General features: G+C 38.1%; 3 protein-coding genes across 6 annotated transcripts in view; 1 reads left to right on the forward strand and 2 right to left on the reverse strand.

Annotated features, from left to right (window-relative positions):
• Positions 1 to 5,567, forward strand: part of LOC139975024 (interleukin-1 receptor accessory protein-like 1) — a 27,412-nt gene extending 21,845 nt beyond the window's left edge. The window contains exons 8-9 of one of the 4 annotated variants that reach the window (XR_011795633.1): positions 395 to 2,175; positions 2,209 to 5,567. Coding sequence is in view for 2 of the 4 variants with exons in the window: in XM_071982627.1 (XP_071838728.1) it covers positions 395 to 903 (509 nt within the window). In the remaining 2 variants the exon portion in view is untranslated. Of the gene's footprint in view, positions 1 to 394 lie in introns of all 4 variants that reach the window. The other 3 variants (XR_011795634.1, XM_071982628.1, XM_071982627.1) reach the window with 3 other exon arrangements.
• On the reverse strand, positions 5,296 to 25,667 carry LOC139975022 (uncharacterized). Its single transcript, XM_071982614.1, has 5 exons — positions 25,525 to 25,667; positions 12,610 to 13,342; positions 10,655 to 11,467; positions 9,241 to 9,405; positions 5,296 to 8,193 (listed from the first exon to the last, which is right to left on the reverse strand). The coding sequence occupies exons 2-5, from the start codon at positions 13,330 to 13,332 to the stop codon at positions 8,029 to 8,031; spliced, it is 1,866 nt and encodes a 621-aa protein (XP_071838715.1). The 5' UTR covers positions 13,333 to 13,342; positions 25,525 to 25,667; the 3' UTR covers positions 5,296 to 8,028.
• Positions 25,579 to 26,122, reverse strand: part of LOC139975023 (uncharacterized) — a 44,157-nt gene continuing 43,613 nt past the window's right edge. The window contains exon 17 of the mRNA XM_071982624.1: positions 25,579 to 25,718. The gene's annotated coding sequence lies outside the window, so the exon portion shown is untranslated. The remainder of the gene's footprint in view (positions 25,719 to 26,122) is intronic.

A 26,122-nucleotide genomic window follows, 5' to 3' on the forward strand; every position in this document is an offset into this window, starting at 1 on the left:
AAGTACTCTTTTATGATTGTACGAATAATTTATGTCATTGCTTTGAGTCATGGGGGAATGTGACTGCTCCACTCAGTACTAGGTATTGATGGAAGATATCAGAAAAATGTTTCCAGTTGTAACTTTCTGAACACTTTTCATAGACAGAGAGAGAGAGATACAACCTGAAGCATTTCTCCATTCACAATGATCACAGATTAGTGTTTTGAATGTTTTCACCAGCATGTTGAGACTCTTGAACTAAAAACCTTTGTAATACCACATTAGAACTAAAAGAAAAGTGATTGTTTTTACCAGAGTTGGAATTAAGACCTACAGAAGAAAACTATCAGTACTGGCTTATGGACTGAAGACATATTTCTCAGTTTTTGCTGCTTTTTTCCTCTAACATCAGGTACAATAGAGCAGATAGCAGATGCACTGGGAAAGAGTCGTCGTTTCATCATGGTCCTCTCACCTAAGTATATCGACGCCAGTTACTCGGCTTTCGAGGCAAACTCTTTCGTGGCCAATGCAGACCGTTACAAGAATGAAATTATTTCCATTCTCTTCAAGAGCACAGAAATAGAAACAGACAACCTAAGAACTATCTTGAAGCATATAGTGAAGGTTAGTAAGGTGATTAAATGGGATAAACTCCCTGAAGATAAGGATACGGAGACCATGGAGCAGATGATGACCGTGGATGGAGATATATATAGACAAGACAGCACTGATAAACTGCAAACTCAAGACAAATCCAGCTCAAAGCAGCTGGAGAAAACATTCAAATCTAAAGTATTCAAACAACTTCTTTTAGGAATGCCGCCCCGCCCAAAGACAGAAAGGACATCATTGAATGACGATAGCAATGACGTTACTATGACCGACATTGGAAATGGAGATCTTAACAATGTGGTGTGACCAAAGCCATCGTTGATATTACTGATCATGGGGGGATCGAGATAGCTGTAAGGTATTCATGCTATGACCTAGTTCTCATGAACGGTCAGATAGATCAATTAACATGGTACTATAAATATGACTCGAGTCACTTTTGGCATTAAGTTTCAACAGAATATTACCTGGTACCATAGTATGGCCATTATCACTATTGGCATAAACTGTCACAGATACGGTACGAGGTGCTGAGGCATGCCCCAAGTCACCACTCGAACAGTCCGTGTGCCCTGGGGTAAAGATCATAATTCTTAATTATCTGATGAGAAAAAGGGATATGGTGAAAGATGTACAACTTTACATCCTTGAACATCTGGGCTAGCTGTTTAGCTGTGTCCAAGCTATTGTGAACAAGTTTTGGAAATTTGGTCACACCTAATTTCTTTGAACAGATTCCTGATTCAAGTAGTTCTTCACAAAATCAATTTGATTCACACAGAGCTAGTATACTGTGTTAAATTTAATAATCAAAATAAAGTAGTAGGACTGTATATGAGAATAGGGAGATGTTGCAATTGGTTATATGCCTTAAAAAGATGTTCTTTCTTCCAAATTTTGTGCAGGATTTATTTTGAGAGGAGCCTATTGTAAATTATATTCTTTATGCATAAGTTTTTTGTTTATTTTTGTTGGTTCACAGCTGTCTCCTTAACAGTGTGGCAATATGATAATTACAGCTGATGAAGTTTCACATCATGAATATTGCACTAAAGCAAGGAGCTCTAAATTTTGAGTTTACACAGGCTGTTAATGGAATATATCTATACTAAGTGAAGTGTACCACTGATATGTAACAATTGTTGATTTTAACCGATGTAAAGTTTCCTATAATCCATATAAAGTTGTAGGACTGTATATATTAGAATATGGAGATGTTGCAATTGGTTATATGCCTTACCAGAAAGATGTTATTCCTTCCAAATTTTGTGCAGGATTTATTTTGAGAGGAGCTTATTGTAAATTTCATTCTTTATGCGTAATTTGTTTGTTTTATTTTTGTTGGTTCACAGCTGTCTCCTTAACAGTATGGCAATATGATAATTACAGCTGATGAAGTTTCACATCATGAGTATTGCGATAAAGCAAGGAGCTCTAAATTTTGAGTTTATACAGGCTGTTAATGGAATATATCTGTAATAAGTGAAGTGTACCACTGATATGTAACAATTGTTGATTTCAACCTATGTAAAGTTTCCTTCGTTATGTAAAGGACCAGGTGGTTTGGGAAGTGTGGTGGTGACATCAAGAGGGAAGAGTGGAGACATCAAGGAGACATCAAGAGGGAAGAGTGGAGACATCAAGGAGACATCAAGAGGGAAGAGTGGAGACATCAAGGAGACATCAAGAGGGGAGAGAGATATGGTATGGCAGGAACAGACCGTAGAAAGTCAAGTTTTCTTTTCAAATGCTTTTAATGTGTTCGCCACTGGTTAGCTATCATAGAGCTAATTTTGAGGGATAATTAATCAAAACAAAAACATATATTTTTGGATACATAAAGGTTAGATTTCATGTGCGAACCACTTTGCAAATGGTCCTGATCATAAACTTTTGAGGTTTCTTTACACTCAACTTCATGGAGTTTGGAAGGCCGAAATTGCAACTAAACCTTACACTAGGTTGGAGGGCCAAAATTGAAGAAAAAAACTTGTACATATCCCTACATTTGCAGTCTGTGATATGCTGCATGCTTTCAAAAGACAAATGCACGTCTCAGTATTCTTAAAATAATCTACTCTGTAGATATAATATATAGTTGTTGATATAATATTTTAAGACAACACTTACCTTTCTTTGGTATATGAGAGATTGTTAATGCTATTTTACAATATGTATCTGGAATGTCTTTATTACAGTAGGCATTGAAAAATCATGGAAATATATGTCAAAAAGTGGTGAAAAATGATGCCTTCCAGAAACTGGTACTGAGTCTTTTTTGCCCTCCTTATATTGGGGTCAACAGGTTATCTGAAATGGTCCCAAGATTGGCCTTATAGTCTGTGATTATTAATACTAGATGACTTTGGCAGTAAGTTTGTGAAGGTATTTAACAGTGTATAAACAATGTCATGTCTCATTCATAAGTAACAATTGAGGGATGGTTGGTGGCAGCTCTGATTTGCTACTCAAAAGTGGTAAAAGGATATGTCCATTTGCTCATACATAGAAAATCTGAATGTCTACATTTCTCATAGGAAGACTTTTCCTTCTGGATATGGAAACATTTTTGGAATACAAATTCTTTATTGTAATATCCTTACCAGTGAATTCATTGGTTGATGCCCACAAGTAGCCTACTACAAAAGCTGGAAATGCCTGATCTTCTGGTTCTCACTAATAATTCTTGGACAAATTAAACTCACTTGTTCTACATTAGTCAGATAGTTCTGTGGAGTTCAAAGCAAATTATATGGCAAGGAATCACAAAGCCTTCAAGCTTTCTGGTTGCCAAGTGATGCACTATCTCCACTGTGATTGAGGGAGATAAATCGATTTCACCTGTTTGGGGGGGGGGGGGGGGGTTACAATGCAATAATATTTATGTAAAGTACTATTTGATCACCAGATATCGTCCACAGCTGATTTTGGTTGTCTGAACAGGAAAGTTGGTTGTCTCTGATGATCGTAAAACTGCCCTGTACAGCATACTGGTTAGTCCCTTAAAGGGTGTAAAGACTCGCGCAAAAAGAAATGTCAAATGCTGGTAATCTGACCTAGGATCGAATGAGGTGTAACAGAAGTGTTAGACACAACCATCAATCCCAGAAAATACACACACAGCTTGCTACTGTAGGTAATTAGACACTAGTGTACAGTCAGTACATACAGCTGCGGTCAATACCCACAGCACAGTGTACAAACAATACTGGGATGGACATCTCAGGTCCAGCTTAAGATAACAAGGTATCACGTTTTCATTACTGTCTGCATTTTGTAGCGACAAGAGAAAAACTTCACTTGAAAGCAACGGAAAGTTAACTTTTTCACAGGGCGGCATGCGGTTTGGGGCGAGTATTCAATGCCTTTAATTCTCAGAGATAAAACACATGATTCAATTTGACAACAACATTTGTTTTTTATCATGGCCAGTTAAAACAAGCAGTGCTGCCCAGTTAAAGCCAGTCGGTTGTTTTCTTTTTTAGTTTAATTTCAAGTGCCCCTTTTTATTAGTTGTAATGTAAGGACGGGTAAAAAGTAACCATTATTCAGAATGTCTGTCAGCCTTCAAAGCAATCAAGACAACCTTTGCTTGATGTAGAATTACTGTAGTATTTGCAACACTTTATACATAGCAGAGATACCTCCAGTAGTAACCACCCTGCAAGGCTGTCAGTAATATTTGCATTTGGTGGAAGATGAATGGCTTGTAACTAACAATACACACCGGGTGGCAATCCAATTTACAGTGTTAGGTCATATTTGATTCCTTTACAAGTTGGAAGAGCATTTCAAATGGGAATACCATGGATTTCTACTGGATGAGGAACCCACTTTACTTTGGCCGGCCAGGGATCAAACCCAAGATGACCTCCCAAATTCTAGGTTTCATCCTTTTATTTCTTTAAATGCAATTGCCTTCACCACTTGACCAACGATTGTTAGTATCTTGCTCAGCTTATGTTGTAGATAAGGTGAAGCTGATTGGTTTTCAATTATGAACTTCTCAGGCTTGCAACCAGCTCACTGTCTCTTATAGAGGGGGAACCAATAGTAAATAGACCTCATTCAGAATAACTCAAAAAAATGTGAATGCATCCATCTGATGAGGAACTGAAATTTAAAAGCAAGTCTGCAACCAGATTGCTCCAAAGAATAGTCTTGGTACCCAAGCCTGAATGTTATTTGGATTAGCAATTACCCCCATCGATGAAAACAAAAGACCTGTTGCATGATTGACCAAATAACAAGCTACCTGGTCAGAGGCAGTATAGCCGTGTTCACATTTAAGAATGCCACTGGGACCTGATACCACAAGGGCAATCATGCACTCTCTGGGCTTGCTGTTATGATCTCAGGAGCAACCTGATCCAGCAAGGGTGATCTAGCTTGTCAGTTGACTACTCGGGGACTTGCACTACCCGAGACCTCCAAATAGTTCCCTCGTCACTTCCGCATGAACAGATAAGTATATGGGAGAGAAACTTATGATGTTGTTTCACTAAGTACCAGGTACACAAAATCAACATTGTAGCCTACATTATGATCCAATGGAAAGCTCTTAGCTTTGTAGCATCTTTTTCAAAAGACATTTTTATATCCCATTTTATGGGCATTTACCTCTATATCTATATATATTTGTGGGGTTCTTTTAATTTTACGTAGACTAACAGAGAAAAGAAAATGACTCGACAAATATATTGTTTGTGTCTGTATAATTGACCCCTTGAATGCATTTAACTAATTGTCACTTACACCAATGATAATTCATTTACAATAAGGAATTCCCCGGTGTTTGAACAGACGGCACTGTCATATAGGTCCTAAATATGTGTGTAGCAATAACACGACCGACCCAGTGAGAGCAATAACAAGCAAGCCAACACTCGGGGTGAAGTTGTATGCACATACGCTGTGTGATATGTCAGTACCCTCAAAATTATTAAATCAGCATCAATACAAAAGATAGAGAAGAAAATATTAAATATGAATGAAGAAAGGCTACATATTATCTGTTTATACAATATCTATAATATTTTGAATCTGAGAAAAATATAGTTAGCTGCTCTTGAAAGATGTTACATATTATTACCGTTGTAAGATTACTGTCTTGAAATTGGCCGAGACCTTTTTGACTTCTAACAGCAGCTGCTATGTTATTATACATGTTTGCGATCCTGAAGAGTCATAGAGCATATTTAGTTTTTGGCAAGCCAAAGGAAATGTGGTCTCAAGAAAGTCTAATAGGAAAGAAATATTTCAGAGCAGAGAGAATACACACAAATGATACACATAAATGATACATATAAATTTACAAAATTACAAAATATTATTCTAATTAAAAAACAACACTTCAACTTATTACACCAACTTAACAACACTTTCCACCAAAACAGGTTTTTATCCAAATGGGTTATTTTTTATTGTTTTGTCCTCAGTCATCAAATCCTGGACTATGAGAAACAGAATCTAAAGGGTGTCCATGTGGTTACAACCATATATTAAGTCATGAATCCTGGATTATGAGCAACAGACTCTAAGGGGTGTCCATGCAGTTACAACCATATATTTAGTCATTAATCCTGGACTATTTGCAATAGAATCTAAGGGGTGTACATGTGGTTACAACCGTATATTAAGTCATTAATCCTGGACTATTTGCAATAGAAACTAAGGGGTGTCCATGTGGTTACAACCGTATATTAAGTCATTAATCCTGGATTATGAGCAACAGACTCTAAGGGGTGTCCATGCGGTTACAACCGTATATTAAGTCATTAATCCTGGATTATGAGCAACAGACTCTAAGGGGTGTCCATGCGGTTACAACCATATATTAAGTCATTAATCCTGGATTATGAGCAACAGACTCTAAGGGGTGTCCATGCGGTTACAACCATATATTAAGTCATTAATCCTGGATTATGAGCAACAGACTCTAAGGGGTGTCCATGCGGTTACAACCATATATTAAATCATTAATCCTGGACTATTTGCAATAGAAACTAAGGGGTGTCCATGTGGTTACAACCGTATATTAAGTCATTAATCCTGGATTATGAGCAACAGACTCTAAGGAGTGTCCATGCAGTTACAACCGTATATTAAGTCATTAATCCTGGACTATGGGCAATAGAAACTAAGGGGTGTCCATGTGGTTACAACTGTATATTCATACACTTTCAATTGATGGGTTACAAACTACCTACTCTGATGATCAAAGAAAAAGTATTTTTTTCCTGTGTGGAGCTATGAATACTTTATTACAATTCTGATCTGCACGTGATTTACACCAAAGATTTCAACAGATGGGGGTTTACCTTATTTTCACCATGATATGCAGTTCCTTTAAAGACAAAGCATGCCCAAACAATCAAGTGAACACAGGAAGTAAGATAATTAGATCTAGTTTTAGATTGCTTTGTTACCCAGAATGCAAAAATGCATTGCGGTTTAGTTGATGTCACATGAGCAATTTCCTTCATGAATCTGACGTAATGTATAGTGACAAGGGTGTAAAACATACTTGATTTTAGTAATACAGTGAACATCAGTGTGATGTGACAAACAATAAATTCACAATGACACAGGATGTCCTTGTTGAAATATTGTGTAAAACATGGTTTCACAATTTGATCCCTGGTCAACTCAAACGACCATTGACCTCCACCCACAACATTAGGCTTCTTGTACTCAATGTGGTACAATTAATCAGTTACATACCAAATATGCAATCTGTCCAAAGATTACCTTGCGAAATTATGTTTGGGAAGATGTGTTAGTGTAAAAAGACAGATTAGAGGGGAGTAAAGTAAATGTTTGGCGTATGTTGACTTCAAATGACCTTTGACCTCCACCAAAAGCAATAGGCTTCTTGTACTCAATGTGGTACTTCTACACACCAAATATGAGGTCTGCCCAAGCTTCCCTTGAGATGTTGTTCTTACAAGGGTCTTCAAAATTTGACCCTGGTGACCCCAAATGACATTTGACCTCCACCAAAAACTATAGGCTTCTTGTACTCAATGTGGTTCGTATATTAAATATGAGATCTGCCAAAGCTTACTTTCTTGAGATATCTTGTTTACAAGGTTTTCAAAATTTTTCCTGGTGACCCCAAATGACCATCAAAGGGAAGGATTTTACAGTATTGAAATATTCAAATTCCTAATGCTAACCCCTTTAGTCTTTACCCTTGCCTTCAAGAAATTGCTTACAAGCAAGGGAAATATTTTGACAACCTGACAAAAAAAAAATTGCCAATTGATACAACCTTAGGACCCCTTGAGCCAATTTTACCATCATTTGAGATAACCTGTTGACTCTCATGTGTGTACATCAAACCAATGATGATACCATGCTGCAGTATAACCTCTGCTTAATCCTTGTGCAGCCTCGATTGTGCTCACTTGGTTCTATCATGTGTGTTCTTCAAACCAATGATGCCATGCTGCAGTATAACCTCTGCCTAATCATTGAGCGGCCCCTCCAGATTATTTGATTGGAGAGAGACTCCCTTCCAGATTTCTGCAATTCCTCCAGGAATGTGGACATGGTGGCATTCTGTCCCATCTCATGCAGCCAAGCTTGGAGAGCCTGCGGAGGAATATGAACAAACATTAGAAATAGTTCAGAAGACCTGAATAGAAGTTACTGTACTTAAAGTAAGGTTCTGATTCCATTGAAGCCAAGAATTTATTTCACAAATTTTAGCTTACAATTAACCAATCAATCATCTTCATGATCAAGTTATATATATATATCAACCTCTGTTAATTGGACAACTTATTCGCTTAAAAGGTCTCATGATTTGTCTTAAACCCAAAGCTGCAGCAAGCAACTCCTTCCCAGCTGTCCATTGGATGTTTCTGCTGGTGGATTGTGGAAGTGAATGCACTCACATACATTTAATCCAGTATAGTGCAGAATTTGCATTGCTTGCACCCATGAAGGCAACAATTTTTTAACACAGAATAACCACTTAGATATCTTTGGAGAAAAGTGCAAAACAAGATGTTGAATTTGGAAGATACTGATGGGAAATATTCAAAAGATTTTTTTGCAATGAAAAGGGAGTACCATCATACCAGATTGTCCATCACATCCACAGTGCTACTTATAGACTACCCACTAACAGGATACCCCACTATCTACCCACTAACAGACTACCCACTAACAGGATAATTAAAGCTCAGCTTGAAACTAATAAACAATGTTAGTTCAATAAGGCCACTTCATTGCATGAACTCCAAACTCAATCTTACATACATACAGTGAGATACTAAAAACCTAAAGACTGAAAAAAACACAAAGGATTCAGTGAGACATGCATGGGTCAGTACTTTCTAGGTGTATGGTTGCCATGGCAACGAGACAGTCCCACTGTAATGACGTTTTGAAAGCAGGCCTTGCCAGTATTTTTCTGAACAAACTACGATCCTCTCGCAGTAGGTATGATATATCATATCAAAATGAAGAAAGAAATAATTACTAATAGTACATTGTTCATACTTTACTAAATATCATCACCTTTCTTTCTTTTTGAGCATTATAAATCAAGATGGCCTACATGCATGAACGTTCCTCCCCCATACGACACAATCAAACTCCTTTATCAGCATGATGTGCTGTAATCTAACTCACCAGTCTCCACTCATCTTGGGTATTTACGTTTATCTTTGTGATGTTGATTGCAGTCTCCAAGTCAAGCCCCAGTTTGACGAGAACTGGCTTCCAATGAAGAAGAGGTCTCTTCTCACCAATAGGACATACGCAATCCACAATCACATCGATGTCTCTTTCGTTTAACTGTGACGGCCATTAAAAAAAAGAAAAAGGGTTCCATACGACTGATATAACCACATGTAGGGTGTAACTTTCTTTGCAAGGTGATTGTGATTTACATTGCAATGAAATAACTTGTATGAAGCACAGTAACAAAGATGCATTGAGTGTCCTGTCTGTGTTCAAAAACTGCAGCTGTTGGTATGCTGGTTTCTTGAATCCACACTAACTGTAACACATCTGGAAGCATGGTTTGTCATATATTGTTCTGCCCATAATCTATATACATACAGTATATATTCCTGTCATTCCAAAGGGTCCAAAATCAAGCGTAGGAAGGGTCTTGCTAAGATTGTTAGATATCAATCAGTACCAACGGATTAAAATAAGTTTCTGGTGCTATTTTAACAATGTTAATGGAGTTGCGTGGAGTGGCGATGCTTTTGTCAATGTTATTAACAATTTAGTACCCTTTCAAGCAGAAATGACAAAGGTAAGTGATAATCAGAACTGCAGAGATTTCAAGCACTTTGGTACACAACAACTGGTCAGACACTGGAGTCTATATTCAGTCTATCATCTTTTGTATATGCAAAACAAAGGCATTGGCCTTGATTTAATTAACATATGTGGCACTTTTTCCAAATTCCTAGTTTCATAGCAGTTCACTAACTTGGCTAGACAAGTTTAAATGCAACCAATGGAGGGAAAGTCTAATATTTGGACACTTTTTACTGTTTGTGTCTGATTGGAGTATAAATCATGAAGGCTCTGGCCAGCAACTTTTTAGAATTGAATAGAATCATTCCTCGCTTTGTATATATAATATTCATCTGGTGCAAAAATCTGAGAGGTGGTTTGAGAGGGGGGAGGAGGGGGGGAGAGTATCTTACTTCAACCAACTGGTATCTTAGTTTGTGTTAAAATGATATAGGTAAATTTGGTAAACTTGCAACAAACTTAACAATCTTTGCTGGTCAAACTTGGAACTTGGCACTAATACACTTCCACTGTATAGTATATTTCAATTACAATCATTCTTTGCATGTCATTGTCTCACTATTAGTGAGTGGAAAATGATCAGACATGCAAAAGCACTATTTGTTTTTATATGTGTAAAGCTTGGCAAGATGTACATTTGGACAGAAAAAATGATTTTGGAAGATTGAAGATCCAAATATGCTACAAATTAAACAATATCTCTGCGTTTTTAATTTTTTTCATTTCCCAAAATGAATCCTAAGTCAATGTTTATCTCAAATAAAATACGCACCGTGTCATAAGAGTATCCTGTACCCCTGGTGACATCGTTCTCCCTTACATCAGGTAGCTCTCCCCGATGCTTGTTCAGTGCAGGCTGTGACTCCGACCTTGGGAGAATGTTGGTTTCAGAAAATGCTCCTAGGCGGTCCATTCGGTGGTCTTGTCTCTGCGGTGATTGATACGATGCCAAACTCCTGTTCCGTGCCATGGGTATAGGCTTTGGTCTTGGCAACGTATGCGAGTCTCGACGCTGTCTGGCTGTTAAAGTCGGTTCATTAAACGGCTCCTCGTCAAACTCATACAGTCCCTCCGAGGCGATTCTGGCACTGTTGACGATCTGGACAACTTGACTTGTTGTTTTCTTCCAATGTTTGACTTGTTGAGTCATGTCTGCCTCTAACTTCAGCTTGGACCTCTTCAGGGTTTCTCGATCCTGACGGATGACTTCCATCAAGTTCATCATTTCATCCAATGCACGGTCTGCCCTAGGTACCGGTGCACGGTAATCCTTACATTCATCATAATAGGTGGATACTCCCTCCAGCCTCTGAGGTCTCCGGCCTTCATCAGACTCTAGGGGCTGAGCGGCAGAATAATGGTCTTCACTGAATGAGTTATGCTGGTTTACGTACCTTGGAAGCTGGGCAGAAGGTCGGTTTAGATCATTGAGGGATCCGTCGAAGGGTACTGCTGGTAGAGGGTCTCGATGTCGTCTCATGGTGGCATGTCCTGCTGCAGCCTCCATGAGGGGCCAATTTTCACCGATGTCAGCAGTAAACAAGGAAGGGGATCTTGGAACTTGGCGGTTTAATTTACTGGCAGCCTGCGGAGATGAACAATAAGATAGTCAAAGTAAACAACGAAAGTAGTTGTTAAAGGCATTGAAGACTTGCCCCAAACAGCGTGCGGCCATCTGAAAAGTTAACTTTCTGTTGCTTGCAAGTGAAGTTTTGTTCCTGTCACTACAAAATGCAGACAGATATGAAACGTAATACCTTAATTGTTATCTTTATCTGGACCTGAGATGTCCATCGCTGTATCGTTTGTATATTGTGCTGTGGGTATTGACCGCAGCTGTATGTACTGACTGTACACTAGTGTCTAATAACTGACGGCAGCAAACTGTGCGTGTATTTTCTGGGATCGATGGTGGTGTCTAACACTAGGTCAAATTACCAGCATTAGACGTTTCTTTTTGCGTGAGTCTTCACACCCTTTAAATCTTACGACATGCATGAATAGCTAGTCAGTGGTCACATGTTTGAACCAAACAGCAACAAATCCAAACTGAGCTGTATTTGCAACACTGGTAGAGAATCTTTGGGCAATTCTAAAGCCCCACTGGTCAGTAGTAAACCATAAAGTTTATGTTTGTGAATGTACAGTATGGCATTTTCATTAACATTTTTATTATGACAGTTTGAGTGTATCAATTTAGAAGAGTTACATTTCTTGTTTAATATTTTTGTCCTGAACTGTACATTTTTCTATCTTGCAAATTTTGTACTGTAATGCAGTACTGTAAAGCAGTAGGACTATGGAAGTCTTAATTAATATGCAATAGGGACACAATCATTGAAAAAGAATAAAATGCTTTTTAGTTTACCATCATTTCTTGAAAATTCAATATGTTGTGTAGATAATAATCCTGGGCTAACAGGCTTTAACCTTCACAAATTTTAATTTGGATTCTTGTACTCACTACGTGGGATCTACATATCACTAACCACTGGTAATGTTTTGAGTTTTCTCATTCACAAGGGCCATCACAAACACACCCACACATACAACATCATGAAGGCATAAATACGTGTTAAGCATTGTATGAATCATAGGTATATCTATATCAAAGCTTGTTAATAGGAACAAGGTAGCCCTGCTCAATTAGTATTGACCAAACGGCACGATATCCTGTGTACTTTCTAGACGGTTGGCATGCATCCTGATTCTAACTTTTTTTTATACCTTGGGTGATTCTGCTGATTCCTCGGGACAAGAGATCACTGATACCTCGTTGAGAACATAAGTCGGCAACAGTCCAATCCGCTTGTCACCACTGGAGAGGCGCACCTGCCACCTCCATAACTCGGGCATACCGATCACTTCCAGGTAAGAACCTTTCTCCACCGTCAGCTCACGTGGATCCTGCGCATGGTACGCATGTCGTGCGTGCGTCGTGAGACGGCAGCCTTTCTGCAGGGAAGGCATACCTGGTGGGGTGATGATGGACACATGACGACTGGATAACATTCCGTACTTCCCACACTGGGTGACTCCGTACCACATCAGGCTCTGTGGGTCTGCATTCAGGATCAAAACCGCCGTGTCTTGCTCCAGGCTGACTTCGTCCACGGAAGTCGCAGAAGACGAACAGTCTACAGAGGCAAACTGCGGGCAGACGGATTCCAAGTTATACGACGACATGGGATACTTCACGGTCTTTCGTTTGGAACATTTCCTTCCCTGTAAGAAAGTCGAAAACGAGCCGGTGCGCCTTCCTCCGTGTTGCTCCTTGTGAACGATGTAAGGCTTCGGTACTACAAAGGGAAGATCATCCTTCCGATGGACGAGACAGAGTTTGCCGTTGTCGAGTATGAGAGTCAGTAATTCTCCTTCCATGACTGGGGATTCCTTCCGATTCATCGCCTCTAAGTCTCGAACAGCTTCCACCATATAGTTGCCAGTCATCTTGCCAGTTCTGCAGTGAACAACAACATTGATCAAATATTAAGAACATTCGGAAGATTAAGAAAAACCCGGCTCGGATGAAAACACCGATCGATCATTTGTAAATTCATGGAAGAAATTGATATAAACCAAAAATACCCAAAACAGTTCCTAAGCCTTTTACAAAGAAAATATGAACAAATAAACACAAATTACAAATAGGGCAGGGGAGAAGACCGAAAAATTAATTAGTTCTGAGTTTAGATTTGAAAGTAATTACTATTGAGGATGTGTTGCAAATATTGAAATGCAGAGTATTCCAAAGCTTTGGTGCTGCGGATGTAACAGGCTCAATCTGTTGCGGTAAAAAGATGTTTTAGATAGAGGTCCTGATTTGAGAAGAAGCTAGTATTCGATGAGAGTAAGTTTACATTGGTAGAATGAGATTATGGATATTTAAATTAAGACCGTATGACGTTTTGTAAGTTATAAGTCCGAGAATTTTGAAATGAATGCACTTTTTGAACAGGTAACCAGTGTAATTGACGTAAGATAGGGGTGATGTGCGTGTGCAACTTGTTACAAGCCTGGCCGCAGTGTTTCGAATACGTTGGAGTTGGGAATTGGGTAAACCATAACAAAGAGAGTTATTGCAGTCAAGATGGGAAGAAACAAAAGCACATGATATTAAGCGTTCAGTTGGTGGCTGATCTCCAAATATTTGCGGATTTTGTATATATACCAAAACAGGTCTTTCGGAATATATTTCTGCTATTTGCATTAAGTTGAAACTTTTCATCGAAGAATAACCCTGAGTTCCCTAGCAACTGGATTATGGGCCTAAAAATCATCTGCTCTCCTTCATTCTGCTGACAATCAATATTACAATACAATTGAATGCTACCACATGCGTTTATTAAAACACTTGAACGAATTCGGAACCCACTTTTGTTTTGTATTCACGCAGCTGAGAATATAAAATTATTGACCACACATCATATACAGTATTAATTATATATTAAATTCAGAAAAAGTTGAAAGGATAAAGCAGAACCAATGATAGATCTGGCAGAAATCTTATTTCTTGTGAAGACTTTCAATATCAATGTCAAACAGCACTTTTAGGTATGGCTGCTTTTCCAGGGAGAGGCCTCTGAATAGAGACTAACAATGGATTGTGGGTAAAACAGTCCTTCACCAGTGTGATGCACTGAGCAATGGACTAACCATGCAATAATTAGTTTAAATCAAATCAGGATTTCAATGTAAGTTCATAAAGACAGAACACATTGAATAGGCTTCATAGTAATGGTAATATTTGAATATATAATAGAGTACCTACTGGTGAAGCTAATTAAGAACCAGTAAGCGCTTTGTAATAGTTTTGGGGGTTTACGTGACAACTTTATTGAGGAGAAAAGCAGTGAAGTGTGGTGGAGAGAAAGGTATAGCGTGTGGCAAATTCCAAGCATGGACTATTGTCTGTTTTCAATACTATGGAAATATTTTTGGGAATATGCCTTAGGCTTAATTCTTTGTGTGTGTACTGTACAGTACAAAATTTATAGAGTGACTGTGCATTTCCTTTGAAGTTCCTTGTTAGATGTTTCTCGAGTCAAGGTCATGAAATACTGTAGACTTGTATGCATGGGTGAAGATAAGCACTGTTTGTAAGTACTTAGCTCACACACTGTAAAATGTACCTGTAGTTGAGACAATACTGGTTCTCCCTCTTTCCCTTGATTTATGAGGACACATGACTCGATCATCAGACCCAGACAGTGGGTGTATGGGTGAAGATAAGCACTGTTTGTAAGTAATTAGCTCACACACGGTAAAATGTACCTGTAGTTGAGACAATACTGATTCTCCCTCTTTCCCTTGATTTATGAGGACACATGACTCGATCATCAGACCCCGCAGATAGTTCCAGTTTATTTCTCCAAGTTATATCCTCACAGAGCTAAGTGTTAGGTGCACTGTGTAATCACTTAGATATGATTTTGTAATGTCGCTTTGATACATCTAATTGGCAACAGATGAAGAGAGCTGAAGAGATAGCCATACTGGACTGAAAGATACTGTATATACATGTACGAGTCGCCATGACGTACTGTATGATAATTTCCGTTAAATTGGAAGTCAAAGAACCCGACTGATACAGAGAGGAAATCTCAAGTGATGTTAGTATATTGTTACTGCGTACAGTACTACGATTAGTGCATCGATAACGCCACATTAGGGACTGGGTAAAATAATTTTACACGATAAACAATAACAACATTGATGGCAATTGTCATATGACTTAACAACCTGGAGAAAGGGAATAAAAGCAAGAACTAGTTGAATACCTGAAAAGCAGATATATAGTTTCATTCATGAACTGTTGCTGTTGTACTGTACATGAACTGTAGGCCTAAAGCAAGAGTATCAGCTATCTGGGCCCAATCGGTACCTTAGTATTTGAGTGATGTTAACGTCTATATATGGTCGGTACATGCAACTGTAATTTTTTTTTTCGTTTTAAAAAATTTTGTTTTTACGTTTTAAAAGTTTTTTTGTTTTTTTTATTGTTTTTGTTGTTGTTTTTCGTTTTAATTTTTTTTCCTTCTATATATATCTGTGTTTTTTTGTTGCTGCCATGGCTGCATTAGTCTTCCATAGTATAAAGCATTAACAATGAAATTCTCAATTTCTCATGCTTGCATGAACCACACTACACCATCCACATTCATAAGTTGGGACATTGCAATATTGGGAATTCCCCTCTCTAATACCAAAACCTTTTCCAAACTTGGAGAGTTAAGACTGTAGGGTTATGCAGTCCAACTGTAATAAACTCAACTAATGTAGTATGTATGGAATGTATAAATTGCTGTCCCACTCTAGCTAACATCTGAACTATTAACGAAGTACAGGAAGTGTATTGGGAGTGAAATATTTATCTAATCTCTACCACTGATAAGATCTGATATTATATATACTTTGGATATATGCAGTCCATATAGGTATACAGCCACACCGTACTGACTTGTACATGTGCCTAGTTTTGACTTTAAATTTAAAATTAAATCCATTTATAATGATTGCCAAAGAAGTCATGTTGTAAGTTATGAATGGGAGTGTCTGGCTTGGTGGGGGTGGGAAGAGTGGAGTGTGGGAATGTAGGTGGGGGAAGGTGGTTGGAGGGATGCTATTAGAAATAACATCATTTAATAATAATAATAATAATAAATGAGACTTATATAGCGCCAATTTGTGTAATGGCATTCCCAGAATAGAACTCTTATCACCTCAACAGAAGCCCCCCCCATTCCTAAAACCTTCCCAAGCATGAACTACAAAATATTTACACACATATGTACAAGTAATCTTATGTACCACTTTTAAATTATTGCACCAGATCTGACAAACTTGTATAATTTTCAATTTTTCATGACAACATCTGATCCATCAACAGGAACAGAGGTTCAGAATGCATACCCAGTTCTGATCTTCTTTGATCAATTTTAGAGCACATTTGACCACTAGGAGTAGGCTTTGTTATGTGATTGTCATCTTTTAATCATTTCAGCTCTAAATGACCTTTGACATTAAATTTCAGCACTTTTATAACCAAGTTTGATTGAAATCAAACATAAACCCTATTAGACGTATTGGCATCATTGACTTTGTTTCACATCTCATATTCACCCAAATGGCCTTTAAGCCCACCGGGGTTTCCCCCCCCCCCCTGTTATCCCCTATAACATGTTAAAACTTCACCAAGTTGGGTAGAAATTGAGCAAAGGACCTGAGAGCAATGGCCTTTCTACCGCAGTTGACAAACGGACAGACAGACACATAGCACACGGACGGACAGACAGACACATAGCACACGGACAGACAGATACACAGCCGTGACAAGGGCACAACTAGATGAGCTGGAGATCAAAAGAAGCACTAAACCGTTCATTTAAAGTTTCAAACTATGACTAATCTTCATAATACATTTAACTTTGTCATTTTTTCAAAAAGTCTACAGTAGCTGCTTCCTCCCCCCCCCCCCCCCCCATTTTGTTTTTATGGTAAATACTGCGATGAAAAATTGATTGAGCAATACTGACACTGTCAAAGTGCAAAATGATTAAAGGCATTACCAAAATATATTCCAGACAAGATGCAAAATCATACCTTGAATAGAAAACCTTTTGAAATAATACGACTTACTCTTGTAAGAAATTAAAAAGGGTTTATACGCAAAGATTTAGAGAGCCAAAATAAGACTGACTCCTGGGGAAGTACTAGGACAGTGGATTCAACTTCTTCATTGTTGAAATATAATCTAGGATATATAGTCGAGGTTTCGGAATATTAAATGGATTCATGCAGTTATAAGGGACGGTCTACTTCACGTAAATAAAGGCTTAATCAGTATCCCGACAATTCCAAACAAGTTTACTATGGGGATTATAGGATTAGAGCTCTAAAAGTCTTTTGACAGCTCTCACTAGCTGCATTAAATACTATGATACCCTGTGTTTTAAGATGTCCAATGTAATCAATCCAAACATAAACTAGTATGAGACTATTTGTCCCATACTGTCTTCCCTAGTTTCCATTAACTTGATGTTAAATTTAGATCTTAAGGTATTCTGTACTTTCTTGAAAGGGCAAACACACAAGACTGTTGACCTCCCAAATAAACACAGAAGAGTACTGACAACAACAAGACCTAACTTATGCAGCTATGCCTGCCCTTCCACTGCATGTAACTCCCTTGGTAGTACTTAGCATATATGTACTAGGCTTACAATGAACAGCCCACAGGTGCATCGGACAGGGTCTGCACACTTGTATTGACCTTTCCCCTTTTCCTGCGTGCGGCCATCTGAAAAAGTTAACTTTTTGTTGCTTGCAAGTGACGTTTTGTTCGTGTGGCTACAAAATGCAGACAGTAATGAAACGTGATACCTTGTTATCTTTAGCTGTACCTGCGATGTCTATCGCTGTATCGTTTGTATACTGTGCTGTGGGTATTGACCGCAGCTGTATGTACTGACTGTATACCGACGGTAGAAAGCTGTGTGTGTGTATTTTCTGGGATCGATGGTGGTGTTTAAACACTTCTGTTACACCTCATTTGAAACTAGGTCAAATTACTGGCATTAGACGTTTCTTTTTGCTCGAGTCTTCACACCCTTTAAGAGGGCTGGTTACTTGACTTTATAAAATATTGAGATATATATTGCAAAGGATCCAAAATACGGCTGCTCGATTCGTCGATAGGGCAAACAGGTTTATTCCCATCACTCATATAATGGAAGAACTACCCTGGTTACCAATAAGACTCTGGTTTGACTATAAAATCCTCATTCTAGCTTTACGTGCCATTAAAACTGGTACCCTAAACTACCTTAATGTGCTCTTATATATGTCAGCAAGCTAAATGTAGACCAATATGTTCGCATTATCAATTTCAACTTCAGGTTCCAATGTCACTTACAAGATCTTTTGGTGACCACAGCTTTCTGATTGCTGCACCACATTTATGGAACTCCCTCCCTGTTGAGAAAAGGTCTTTATATTCTATTATTCAATTCAAGCACTGTCTTTAAACTTTTCTTTTCTCTCAACTCTATAAGTTTTGGCACATTCAGCACCCGTAAAGCGCATTGAACACATTTTGTTGGAGTCTGCTCTTTATAAGACTAGTTATTATTATTAATTTGGATCGCAAATTACCCACACTGCATCATGTTTTAATATTAAGAAGTGATACGGAATATGTTCATGGAGTGCTGAGATGTCAAAGCATGACCTCATGAAATCCTTATTAACAGAAAATAGTGGACTGTGGAGTGCAATAGCAAAGTTAATTAGCCAGTTTTCAGCTACAAGGATTAAAGGACTAAGAAACAAATTCTCTTTGAAGTAGTTCCAGAAATGTGACATATCACAACTTGAGCAGACTTGTCTTTTATATATCAATATTTTTGATGTTATGCCAATTTTTACCTTTTAACTTAAATTCACCTTTCTAAGTGTGCAATAAGAAATTAATACAAGGCAAGAACAATTTAAGCTCTTGACACCTACAGTATTTGCCTAGATTAAGATCCAGCATTCACAGAGTTATAAATAGCATTGTACACCGAAGGGTGCAACAGAACAATAAACCCTCCTCTTGACTTCCTCTTGGGTTCTATTCAGGCAGGTCAATTAGTGTAATGGCAACTTTTAGAGACAAAGGTGTGGGCCGGATATGAAAGACAAAAGAGATTGACAATAACCTATAGACAAAGTCAAAGAAGATGAAGCATATGCCAACCATTAATCCTAACAGCACAGCATGTGATAGAAAGGCTTATGATATATATACAACTTCCTCAAACTAAGATGGATAATTTAAATTTGTTTTTCTGTTTGTGAGATATTTCAGTTCCAAGGATCACTCACTCATATATACAGTAAGCTTGCCGAGGTAAATTAGAACACAATTTAAAGACCTTTGAACTGGCAAAGTTTTTTTACTCTTTGTCAAATGAATTGCTCAAACCATTTGTCTAGTTGAACTGCTGTAATATTTCACTGATATCTACAGATCTTACATATTTTAATGAAAATCTGATGGGGGAAAAAAAATTTGACAATTTCCTGAAGAAAAATGAAAGAAATAATAGCGCCCATCTTGTAAACGTAAGGACACAGCCCATGTTATTATGAGTGGACAGCATCTGAAAGTTCTAGTCTTACAGAGTTACAAAATATGTCCCTATGTTATCTTGCATTCATAATATATTACAACATACACCACAATAGGTTTCGAAAGAAAGAATTTGGGGGATATTTCTTCATTCTGTACAGGCCACACAGATAAAAGTACAGCCCCCCCCCCAAAAAAAAAAATTGGTTTCTGGATATTGATAATGTCTACACTGTGTAAAATACATTGAGAGACTTGTGAGCACTCTTTCAAGTGGGTCTTACTTTGCATGGCTATTGTTAAAATTGTGACATTCAAAGAAAGCCATAAAAATACAAGTATGTACTGTGCTATAAAGCTTGCCATGTGCTAAATACAAATATTGAAGGCTTAAAGGCATTGTGCCACTTTCTGAAAAAGTTAACTTTCCGTTGCTTGCAAGTGATGTTTTGTTCCTGTCGCTACAAAATGCAGACAGTAATGAACGTGATACCTTGTTATCTTTGCTGGACCTGAGATGTCCATCCCTGTATCGTTTGTATACTGTTCTGTGGGTATTGACTGCAGCTGTATGTATTGACTGTACACTAGTGTCTAATTACCGATGGTAGCAAGCTGTGTGTGTGTATTTTCTGGGATCGATGGTGGTGTCTAACACTTCTGTTACATCTCATTCGAAACTAGGTCAGATTACCGGCATTAGGCAGTTTCTTTTTGCCCGAGTCTTCACACCCTTTAATATTTAAGGCAGTACTTGACACAGGACCTTACTTTTCAGAAACAACTTATGCACAGGTTTACTTTAACCACAAAAATTGTGAAAACCAAATCAGAAAGTTAAGATACTTCCCCACTTAGTAGTGACACATGACATCACCCATCTACAACACTGACTAATCACAGCACAAGAATTGTCTTGCTGCATGTACATAATCTGGTAGTGGAAAATGCCATGAACACATCTCTTCTCAATAGTTATACACAACACAAAAACGTGAAGACAAAAGGGGAAGGTTTAAAAACATCCCCACTTGATGCTTGCATGTCATCACCCATCAACAAAATTGGCCAATTAACACTACCACACAGACGGTTGAATTTGCTTGGAACTCTTTTGATATTGTTTATATTATCCACAGTAGCCCTATAATTACCTACACCCCATATATGCAATTGGTTTCAACACCATGCAAAACATCCATAATAAGAGAGTTGTAGACCCATTTTAAACTTCCTTCATTGAGCGTGTGAAGCAAAGCGTTTCCTCGAACCAGTCAGCCATGAACATAATTTTTCCTCCAACAGGAAAGGTACTGTATGACAATAATACTGAACAATTAATAAATGCTGAGCATTGAAAGATTTTGTGGAAATACTGTACACATAAAAATCTTTCTCACTAGATATTACTGTACAGTGGGGTGGGGGGGGTTACAGTGGGGGGGTACAGTGGGGTGGGGGGTACAGTGGGGGGAAGCAGCACTGCCTCATGAACTTTTCAGTATGTCAACTGTCAAATTAAAAGCCACCTAACTTGGAGATGTCATCTCCCATGCAAGTCTTCTTTACTGAGAACCAATGAAGGAGATGAAATTGTAACATAGTACTACAGGAAGTTAATAGAACTACACTCACTTGAAGTTGCAATAGCTAGGTCACTGAACTTCATTCATGGTTGTGTAAAATACTCAAAAAAAAGTACCCCAAATTGCACCAGGTGGAGACTGGTAGTATGCAACAGGAAGGAAACTGCCAACATTTAGTTCACGAGAAATGATGCAATGTATCTCAAAAAAATATTTCAAAGCACTTTTCATGGACTTAGCAAAATCAAGGGGGTTAGACTGTTAAGGACATTGAGCTACTAATGTTACAACACTGTACAAAAGCAGATTTCTTTTCAAAGCCCCGTCCCCCGAAATATATAGCAAATGTACTACAGTGGCACAACAATTGCTAAATATACATATAAATCCCCACCTAAGTATCATTAGCTTTAATAGTACAATCTTTCAAGTCACCAAAGTATCAATTTCTAAGAACCATCTTTTAAGCCACTACTTTGCCGTTTTTGTGTACTTGACAACCAAGATCTTTGTCAAATGGGTGTCATAGTGGGGTAAGTCCAACAGTCTACTAGCTTAATGGCACAATCTTGGCGAGATATGAAGGTACTGAAATGCACATGCATTGTTCCGCCAAATTTGAAATCTCTACAAGATTATCTTCTCTTAGCTGGTTATTGGTCTACATCGTTCTGTATTTGAGTGATTTGCAATAAGTTCAGTTGGCCGGTCAAAGCAAATCTTAACACATACTTGGACATTAAGGAAGAAAGTTTTGGAACAGAAGGAAACAAGGAAGATATTTTGGGACTGAATCCAGGGTGGGAATTTGGCAAAAAAAGTTGGTAAGCATTTTTTCATTTTTTGATGAAATGTGCTTACCAACATGAGCCAAGATTTCTCAGTTAGTAAGCACAATTCATGAATCGGTAAGCACAGCACAATGACCTGAAAAATGAACAAATATCAAGTCGTGCTGTTTATAATACAATATGCGACCAATCAAATGAAGGCAAGTACAACCATACCAGCACATCCTGTGACCTAGTATCCAGTCAGAGCCACATAGAGGGTGATGCAGATGCACATGGTTCCAGAAGAGTCTGCTCTGGTCACCAATCACCAACAGATGTCATCATCAACGTTGAAGGAAGATGGAGACTACACAGTACACTCCAAAGAAACGTGGGGTTTGCCGGACTCTGCCCTTTTTGAACGGCAAAGCATGTTCACTAAAAAGTTCGCGGAAAGCACGCTATAAACACATTGCTGCCAAGTGCAGTATTCATGATGCAAGTTTCGTACAAATATTTTAACGAACGTTTCACAGAATCTGGGAATTTCATATGCAGTAATAATTTAAAAATTAAATGAATAACTGCAATAATTTCGAAGTAAATTATTTTACGAAGCACAGTAATATTTCGCTGCTGATGTTATTTTCGGCTGATGTTATAAAACGGCAAACAACACACAGCAAGTCAAAAGAGCAAGTGGGCAACCCATCTCGAATGTAAACAACTTCTTAAACCGGCCATGTGCCGTACATACATTTGCGCTGCACCGTACTTTTGCATTAGTAGACCTACATAGTGCAGTGCTGACTAGGGTTGGGCGATATATCGAAAATTCTTATTATCTCGATAAACACGATTTTTTTGGAGTATTGAACAAATGACGATAATTTCTTGTGAAAGAAATTTGAAATAACTGTGGATAAAAATGCGATTATCCTTTCTACATTTTATGTGTAAATATTATTCTAGCATTCCATGGTACAGAAAGTTGAAAAAAAAATAAAGTTTATCAACTTCATTCACTGACTTTTGAACTTCGTAAAAAACCCGTCCTTTACAACATTAACTGTATAGAGAAAAACAGCTCGAAAATCAGTAGAGAAGTTACCAAATGTGCACGAACAGTAAGTTGGTACACCTTTCAAATTTTACGAAAGATCGAGCAAAATACTTTCGAAAAATTCACGCGAAACTGGCATATCGTGCTAAATGCAACAAATGTCATGTAAACAAGGCTCTAGTACACCCATTTATGAATAAACCATACGACCACATCTGCTGTTAAGCGGAGGAAAAAGAAAGTATTTTCTAGAATTTCCACAATAAAAGGACAAATAATTATCCTACCATAGTTAAGAGTATAGTACATAGCCTAACCACTTCGTCGGTTACGGATCTCACGTAACCAGAAAAACACAACTAATTGTATTTTGCGAAGTTGACGTTTTCTACAAGGACATGGAAACAATATTTGGCATTTAGTTAATCATGCCAAGTGGCCTAAAACATGGGATTGCAAGGTTTACTTTCATAAAGATGGCCATACTGTAGCTATAGGGGCCTTGATATCGTGCTATGTCTGTATGGTATAGACTGTGCCTCGTGTATCATGGGGAACAGATTGTTTTGTTCATGCGGATGAGTCGGTTGGCTTGAGGTGTGTTTTTACCTCCATGGTTTTACTTACCTTAATGTTACGGGGATATAAATTTTCTTCAACGTCTAAGATAATATTTCGCATAACTTTACCGATCCTTTACTGACTGACCTAATTAAATCTAGAGTGGAGTCAAAATAGTTTACTCCATGAAAAGTTTTTTGGAAACGTGCCAAAAATGTTAACAAACAGGTGTTAGACAGGGGGGAAGGTAACTGGGGAAAATCCGCAGCACATGTACATTAGCCTACCGTGATATTTAAGTAGGGGTAAACACTGCAGTTAACTTGTAAGCTGATGTACGTACAGTATAGTGCGCGCTGTTCATTGTTAGGCAGTCTAGAAACCGGGCTTTGCCGAACGTAGTTTGTTTCATAATATCGTCAGTTTTGCTAGCTGCGCGACAAATTAATCCTCCGTAACTTAGAAGCAGATTGCAGATAAGCCTACTACAGTCCGATGCAGTCACTTACGGTCAGAATTTTGGTACGCTCATTACAAGGGTGTGTAGTACTAGGCCCATTTGATTTTCTTATGTTGGTAAGCCATATTTTCATTCCAGTACGCTAGCGTACCGGCGTACCGTACAATTCCCACCCTGACTGAATCTGGATACTGAATGGAATATATATCGCCCTCCTGGAACTTATTTATTAAAGCAAATATATTACAAATGAAGGAATAGCACAACGCAATAATATCAACATCTACAGGACCACATAAGAATAAAGAACTTAACCTTCAAGTATTATTTTAAGCGTACCGGTACAGCGCGATGCCAGTTTATATTATAAGTAAGTAATATGATTTACCTGTGCCTAAAATTTGGTTGTACATGTATATCACTTTGCACAATAAACAAATTTTACTATATGTATTCCAATGCAGTTGAGTTCTGTGGTTGTATTTCGCATTCTGTACATGTGTCTTGCTCTCTGTTTGGGTCTCCGTACCAGAACAGAGATTAACAGATCAAGCTGGAAAGTTACTCTCAACACTAGTCCAGTTTTTGGCTACTTATTTCCTATTTGATCGACATAACCCACTTAAATACAGTTATTCCAGATATGCAGATGAAGTTTTATCTGGCCCAGATATGGATGCCATGAAAATTTAACCAGATAAAATTTTGTATGGGCCATTGATTTGATATCATTTTATATTAAGTTATATCTGCCAATTTTTTTATCTGGCCAGGTATAAATTCCAGATCTGGCCCAGATTGATATTCCAGATCTGGCCAGGATATGGATTCTTATATCTGGCCCAGATCTGGGTATTCGGTCGGAGGGGGAGGGGGAGGGAGAGGGAGGGGAGGAGATAGGAAGAAAGATGATATGGAATGCATGGAAAGATAAGAGAGGGGAGAGGAAGGACAATCTTTTATCTAGAAAGATCCATCCCATCTTTTAATCCATATGGGTAATTGTCAGCTTCCTTTCACAATTACAATGTAACAAAAGGTAGAGAAAACAAAAACAAAAACAAAATCTTAGCTCAAACATTTACCTTAGACATCACACTCTAGGCAGAGTAATTGACAAATGTCTTCTTGGACGTGTACAGCTATAGGTAATCAGTTACTTCTCAAGGAAGACCAGGCAGGCAGGCGGACAAAATCTTGTTCAGTACAACTAAGCCAGCTACTCGATATGGTTCCTGTTACAGCGTGAAGCCCCTGTTCATATCTAATGACAATCAACCTGTTGAAAGGTACAAACTGTGTTCTTTGAACAATACTGCCAGCACTAGCACTGGCTGGTTCCGGCCATGCATTACACTCCAGTGGAGCTATTCATGCTAGACATGTGTTATCAAAACACTACCATGTACAATTACGGATATAGTTCATGGTTAGTTTACTGTGGTTTACAGTATACTTCCTGTTAGAACCAAAGTTCAAGATATCATAAAGTCAGAAGTTTAATTCATTCATGAACAAATTAAATCAAAGCAAACTTACAACTGCATGGCTGTGATGAAATTTCTAGTTCTAGTTATCATTTTTGCTAGTTCTAGTAGCTTACATTACTATGTTTGCTTAGTCTAGCTAATGTTACCAGTTTTGCTAGTTCTAGTAGCTTACATTACTATCATGTTTGCTTGG

Source organism: Apostichopus japonicus, chromosome 10 (genome assembly GCF_037975245.1).
Source record: "Apostichopus japonicus isolate 1M-3 chromosome 10, ASM3797524v1, whole genome shotgun sequence".
Taxonomy (NCBI): Eukaryota; Metazoa; Echinodermata; class Holothuroidea; order Aspidochirotida; family Stichopodidae; genus Apostichopus; species Apostichopus japonicus.

What these genes read in the sequence shown, in the direction of transcription:
- LOC139975022 (XM_071982614.1), bottom strand. Translation starts at nt 13,332, where the DNA reads ATGACTGGCAACTATATGGTGGAAGCTGTTCGAGACTTAGAGGCGATG. An exon ending in CAGGATACTCTTATGACACG is followed by an intron (nt 9,406 to 10,654) that starts GTGCGTATTTTA and finishes TGGCCGTCACAG; the next exon opens with TTAAACGAAAGAGACATCGA. An exon ending in CCCAAGATGAGTGGAGACTG is followed by an intron (nt 8,194 to 9,240) that starts GTGAGTTAGATT and finishes ATTCCTCCGCAG; the next exon opens with GCTCTCCAAGCTTGGCTGCA.